This window comes from Aulonocara sp. 'chitande type north' Nkhata Bay, linkage group LG20 (assembly GCF_057382095.1).
Source record: "Aulonocara sp. 'chitande type north' Nkhata Bay isolate Kocher_YH1m ecotype deep benthic linkage group LG20, A_spYH_male_GT1.1, whole genome shotgun sequence".
NCBI classification, from domain to species: Eukaryota; Metazoa; Chordata; class Actinopteri; order Cichliformes; family Cichlidae; genus Aulonocara; species Aulonocara sp. 'chitande type north' Nkhata Bay.
The window spans coordinates 2469251-2476091 of NC_141363.1; the positions used below are offsets into that span (position 1 = coordinate 2469251).

A 6841-nucleotide genomic window follows, 5' to 3' on the forward strand; every position below is an offset into this window, starting at 1 on the left:
TTGTTTCATAAACAGCAATGTGAAACTTTCCTGTTGCCGAGTAAAACGGTGTAAAGTGTAAGATTGTCACCAGATGCACTTTTTTTTGTGTGTGTTCATTTTTCACATGAGAGTTTCTCTGTTTGCCCCGTCAAGAAAAAATAGCTGCCTATAGTATTTACAGAGCTTGGCACTTTCACAACGCCACCATGGTGTCAGTCTCTGTGTCAGCCCTGGTGGCCCTGTCCCTTCCAAGGGGAACTGTGAGGGGTGCCTGCTGTGGCCTTTTGCAGTTGCCACTCCCTTCAGAGATTGATGAATTGATTGTGGGGCTGCTGCCAGTGTGTCTGTGCCCTGGGCGAAGGTGTCCCGGTTACGAGTGGGAATCCCAGCTATGGCATCCGCCCTGGGGCCACTATTGTAGCGGTCCTGCAGGGGGCCAAGGGGGCTGGTGGCCCCGGGAGCAGCTCCGACTCACATACTGCTGTCACACCCTTGGAGACACAGCAGCACTCTCCCCTACATGGACCTCTGATTGGCTCAGACAAAATGACTCTCTGTGAAGTGCAGCAATTCCACAGGCAAACTACCTGATTGTGCCAAACTTCTCCTGATAATAGCAGTTAATAAAGGACAAAAGAAAGGCTGTGTAGAGCCAGATCCCACAGTTGTGTAATATGTGCTGTTAGTCTGATTTTAGTCTTAGCTGATGACTGGTACGGTAAACAGTTTACTGAGTTAAAACTATTCTCGATCAGCTCCCACTTCATGTAAAAAAAAGAAAAGAGTCTAACTCACATTTAGAGTTTTGACCTTCATTGTTCAGGGTGATACATGCGTCGTCAGAGACGTCAAAGCTGTTTCCCATTAATCTGCTGAAAATGAGGCTCACCTTAAATCAAAGTTCAACATGTGTAGGCATAAGAGGATATTGTGACATCACAACCAGTTTGGAGGCCAGATGTGCAACTTAAAACCTCCGGAGCACACATGAAATCGATTGACTTTCCATTGAACATATATGTGTTGAGGCAACAGTTAGAGTTTTAAAATATTTCACTGTTTATTATGGATTCATCAATGAAGGAGAAGTACGGTTAGGTCAATAATGTGTTGTGCAAAGAGTTTTTGTAGCGTTGCCTCTGTACACCGCCACAGATTTGAAATCCAACAGTCAAGATGTGACTGACGTGCACACACGCCTGCTCCTATAGCGTGGGCTTGATCTGGTTAGATGCTGTGAAGCTGTTTTTCTTAACCATAGAAATAATTCTGCCATCATGTACTCCAGTTGTCCTCTCTGGTTTTTCAGGCCTGTTGGGAGCTGCTGACTTGATCACTGCATTTATACTTCTTAAGAATGTTGTTTCGGCCATTCCTAATTATTTTATTATCGCTTTTATTTATTTGGCTTTTTCAACCTAACGTGGTCTCCCTAACTTGCAATGACATCTCTTAAGAGCCTCGTGTTTTAAAAAATAACAATAAAAACTATAAAATAAAAATTCTAACTTTGAATCGACCTCAGACATTATGTTTAATTTGTCCTTTGAGTTAAAAATGACTGTACAGAAGCAAAACTACAAAAGCAGTGTCTCTGTCAACAAATTGAGGATCAAACTGTTTCAAGAAACCTAGCAGGGCTCTTAAAAGGACACATCACCTCCAAATCAAACACAGGAGTTTGTGTGAGAATTGCCTCGTTCTACCGCATTGCACTCACCACCCACATCAAACGCAGTGTCTTGGTGCTTTGAGCACCAGAAGTATACTCTGTAGCTTCCTTTTATTCAAGCAGACAAACATCTTCAAAACTGGGCAACTTACCCAAGAACAATGATTGATAAATACGGACTCGCACATTTGATTCTGGGGCGAACTGTCAACTTGAAATTGAGTTTGAGCCACAGACAAGAGAAGATAAAAGCAGCACGCTCGTAACCGTGATACGGTTTTCGAATCATGACCGACATGCGCGACAATAAACAATAGCAAGGAAAAAAATGAGCAAGGCAAAGCAAATGTATACTCTGGTATCTTTATTGATTGATGCAGTGTCAGGAATAATTCAATCATTCAACACTTTTGCACCTGCTTGGGTTTTTCTGTCTTAAATTTCCTCCTCTTCATATTATACTCGGTTTTTTTCTCAGAGCAAATCGCCAGCTGGAATGTCGTGCAGCCTCATTTAATATTTTTCTTTATTTGAAAGTTAAAATCAGAAAATAGTCGCTGAAAGAGGGAGGGATGTTTAGCCACATCAGAACTGCTAGTGCATCGGTGTCACAGATCAAAGGTGAGATACTTGAATGCTGGATATTTCTTACATATAAACCTGTTATCAAAGAGAAATGAAACCACTGGCTAAATAAGGCCACGAAAACAATTTTCACACCAAACCGAACGGAATATAATGCACGTCACACACGCACACACAAGCTGCTGTCAGTTATCTGCCAACACGCTGACCCCGTTATCTACAGGTGTATCAACAGCGCTTTTGGTTTCACCTCGAAAACCACGGTTCCACTTTCCCGGTTACATCAACATATATACAGTTGCGCCAACATAGAAAAGCATGCTTTTGCATATTAGAAGGTTGTTCGGTAAACTTTACACTAAATCCATAACATTTATTAGTACAGCATTGTTCCAACCAGCAGCAGTGATTAAGACTAACAAATGTAGTCTGAGGAAACAGGCTATTATAATTCGCTTTTATTACAGATCTTGTACAGTATTAACATGCCTTACGATGCAGTATTACTATCATCTTCTCTCCTTATTTTATTTTTTTGTGTGTGAAAAAAACTCCCCAAAATAAACCCAAAACAAAAAATGCAACAGTCTGATCTAATTAGCTAATTAAGGAAAAAATAACTCAACAAAATAAAGAAACACTCCATTAAAAAAACAGACAACACCTTCTATACAATAACAGTGAGTCTAGAGTAATTTTGTGCAACATGAAAAAGTGAGACGCGCATGATGTCATGCCGATTGACGGTGGATAAATCAGCATGAGAAGCGATGCTGCACAAACGGATCGAAAAAACAAAAATAAACATTCAAAACTATGTAAGCTCTCTTAATATTGCCAGTCGCATGCTGTGTTGCATCACTCTCCACAGGGCAGGCCAATAGCAGCATTTTGTTTCTGAGCCACAGAGCTGGTACAGAGTGCCTGTTTGTCATCTGTATCACTTTAGATATCACACCTCGCTGATGCCAGACAAACTGTTTTAACCCCGTCTGTGCCAGGCAACTCAGCTAGAACAAATCTTTATTTACAGCAGCGGCCTGTTACAAGCCCACAAGCCAGTACTGGGATATCTCCATGCAGATTGGGAAGCAGTAATGTACAATGATACTGGGGTTTCTTTTCTTTTTCTGTTTTTAACTAGCTGCCTTTAGCAGTAAATGCACATTAGAATAAAGAAAAAGAAACTATATGAAGCAAAAAAATCAATAAATATCGATATTAAATATATTGTTTCCGACTGTCCAGAAAGTAGACACGTTTTGTTTAATTCAACATAAATAAAACTAAATCATAGCTAAAAGTTTTGATCTATGAAGAGCATAATTTGGTTGCAGTATGGACAGTTATATTACATTTATCTGTACGAGTATAATAGTAATAGTACTCCCACTATAATATTATGACATTCTTTATAATTTACACCAGGTCTGTAGTTTCTGAGGGAAGGCTGCTCTGCCGTCACGATTTGAGATCCATCACAATTGCTGAGCTAATTAAATGTTGGTGGAGGTCTGCAAAGTAGAGCAAATTCATATACCTTTACAGTAATATCATACAGTACATATTTATTTGTTTATAGATTGTAAATAACTTAGATAAAATTTGCTTGTAAATGATTAAAAATGCTCACCACAGATTCAAACAAATCAAATTAATCAAAGAACGGAAAAAAAATAAAGAAGTATTTCGAGGGTGGATGGTGGGGGGGAGATGGGGGGAGGGGAGAAAGCCACTGAGAGTCACCCCCTGGGAGCTTTTCAGCATTTTTCTTCTCTATGTAAACACAATGGAACCCCTATAACCACAACCTGGAGCTGGCACCCAGGCTCTTCCCCACTTCACTGACTCGGCCCTTCACTTTTTGTTCTTCAGCTGATTGGCCAGCCAGTCCAGACCCTCGTACAGGCCGTCCCCACTGGTGGCACAGGTGGCTTGAATGTACCAGTTGCGGTGACGTAAGGAGTGCAGGCCCAGCTTGTCTGTGATCTCTGCGGCGTTCATGGCGTTGGGCAGGTCCTGAACAAAATCACAGAGGACAAAGTGTCCGTCAGGAAGTTGGTGAGGCAAGAGGCGTAAAAGCAGGGGGGAACGTAATGTGGCGGATACCTGTTTGTTGGCAAAGACTAGAAGAACAGCATCCCTCAGCTCGTCTTCAGCCAGCATCCGCATCAGCTCCTCTCGAGCTTCGTTGACCCGCTCGCGGTCATTGCTGTCCACCACAAAGATCAAACCTGCAGGAATAAGTTGAAACCGAACAAAAACAATCAGGTCACATCACATTGTTAGGAAAGCATATTGTCAAAGCATGTTTAATGGTTGTCCGGGATTTGAACATGACTAAGATGATGATCATTTGAAACATCTGGAGCCTGTATGCAAATTACATCATCTGAAGGATTAGTCAGATTTTGTCCTCAGGTGCTGGGGGCGAGCGTGCGCTCCAGGATCCGCAGCAGGACTGGAGAGGCCTTTTTTAAAAAAAACAAACAAAACTCTAACCATGCTGGCTGGTCTTTCACCTAAGATGCTTTTGATGCATCTCACCCTGGGTGTTCTGGAAGTAGTGTCTCCAAAGAGGACGGATCTTGTCCTGGCCACCCACGTCCCACACAGTGAAGCTGATGTTCTTGTATTCCACTGTCTCTACATTGAAACCTGGGGTGGAGGAGACAACAAGCAAATAGACAATGGGTCACATAATCTCTAAGACACATGTTTTGTTTTTTTTATTTAGAGGCAGACAGTCACACACCAATTGTGGGGATGGTAGTGACGATCTCCCCCAGCTTCAACTTGTACAGGATGGTGGTTTTCCCTGCAGCGTCCAGCCCCACCATGAGAATCCTCATCTCCTTCTTGCCTATCAGGCTCTTCAACAGGTTCCCAAAGATGTTTCCCATGATGCCTCGGGAGGAGAGGAGGTGGGGGCACAACTGCAACAAAACTGTTACACGGGCTGCTTTGTTGCTATACATAGCAACAAGCAGACAAAACAAACCGTGAACCACGTTTAGAGAGTCGAAACCACACACACACACGCGCACACACACACACAAAGAAACATGTGGTGTGACAGTAGCTGTTCAAAAACACATCTCAGCATTGGCACCTCCCTTACTGCTCGCAGCCGTGCCCCCTCAGAGGAAAGCCAGGAAACATATACTTCACACCCCGGCAGGCAGCTGACCTGACTCGAAAGCTGCTCCTTTACAGTGACAGCTCACTGGGAAAGGAGGCAGCCATGCTGGATCTCTGTTATGTGGCTCAGCTTTCATGTGGTGCTGAGTAACCACCTTTTTATGCTCTTTTTAGGCAACTGAAGATATGCCAGGGTAACACTCATTTCATATTACGTTATTATGACACATAACCTAAGGCTGTCTATGGTTGCACACAGTCAGGCTCACAGAGCTGAGGGAGGAGGGTGGCCCTTCAGTGGTAATGGGCCCTTTACAGACCAACCTTGCCTGTTAACTTGTGCTAACACACACTACACGGGTCGCATTGGTTTTTAGAGGGTTATTTTAAACTAGCAGTCTTCTGTGGGGCAGTGAAGTATCCCTCTTGTGTGTTTTAGTGACTGGCCGCTTTTCCTCTGACTAGCTAGGTTTCCATTCATTTCTATCAAACGCACGGACAGCAGGTGCTAGCGTAGCCCGTTGCAGCTGCAGTGGCCGCACATCCACACACATCTGTCATAATGCGAGGCGAAGACGGCGGATGCTGCAGTCGAAGCAGGCGATGAATTTTGAACCCAAATCACGTTTCTTTCGGCTCGATAACATTCACTTTCCGAACATAATCTGCTTGCTATCCTGTGAGCTAACATCGTCGGTATTTAATTGAAAACATAAATAAAATCTCCGGGTCAATTTGTGTGCTATAATCCCCCCTCTTACAGTCACGACAAGCGCGCCAGTCGGCCTCATGTCGTACATTAAGGGTCGTTCATTTCCCCCCTCGCAGCATTTAAAAGGCAACTCAAGCGGTGATAAATGAAACCACCTTTTTAGCGCTCGTATACCTCTTTCAGCAATTTCACCATTTGCATCTCGTTCACACTTACCCGTCAACGGCAGGAAGGGTACCAGCTGGATTCAGGCGAAGGACTGGATGATAGTCTCGCGATGAGCTGCAGCTGTGACACTGCGCGTTCTCGCGGTACTTGGATTGCCAATCTCTCATCGCCCGGCGACTTGTTAAAAGCCAGGAGCTGCTGTCTCCAGCTCTGAAAAGTTACTGTATGCACCATCACCTTACAGCTTATTTGAGGCTTATCTTGTTTTCTTGAGGAACATCAAAGAATAATAAATAGTTTGATAGCGTTATTCCCACTATCTCACATATGACATTTCAGAGGGCCCAAACCAGTTTTAAACGAGAGCCTGCAGGCAAGCACGCTTGAATAATTAAAACAGGAATCATCTTAATGAATAAGTAAATGGCTGACTGTAACAGGATGCCAAGTGATACTTCCTGGCAGTGTTTCACAGATAATGAGGTGACAGGAGGGGACAAAAGCATAGACTGAATCGATGTTGCAGTTGGTTTACCTTTGAGCATTATTTTATTTATTAAAAATGTCAAATATTTCTATGG

General features: G+C 43.2%; 1 protein-coding gene across 3 annotated transcripts; it reads right to left on the reverse strand.

Moving 5' to 3' along the window:
• Nucleotides 1-3216: 3216 nt before the first annotated feature.
• Nucleotides 3217-6405, reverse strand: arf3a (ADP-ribosylation factor 3a). Of its 3 annotated transcripts, none has more exons than XM_086276329.1 (5): nucleotides 6309-6405; nucleotides 4995-5186; nucleotides 4787-4897; nucleotides 4349-4473; nucleotides 3217-4258 (listed from the first exon to the last, which is right to left on the reverse strand). In XM_086276329.1, the coding sequence occupies exons 2-5, from the start codon at nucleotides 5140-5142 to the stop codon at nucleotides 4097-4099; spliced, it is 546 nt and encodes a 181-aa protein (XP_086132455.1). In that variant the 5' UTR covers nucleotides 5143-5186; nucleotides 6309-6405; the 3' UTR covers nucleotides 3217-4096. The 3 variants fall into 3 exon arrangements, with proteins under 3 accessions (XP_086132455.1, XP_086132454.1, XP_086132453.1); XM_086276328.1 differs by having other exon boundaries at nucleotides 4995-5209; nucleotides 6309-6379; XM_086276327.1 differs by lacking the exon at nucleotides 6309-6405 and having other exon boundaries at nucleotides 4995-6238.
• Between the last annotated feature and the right edge of the window lie 436 nt (nucleotides 6406-6841).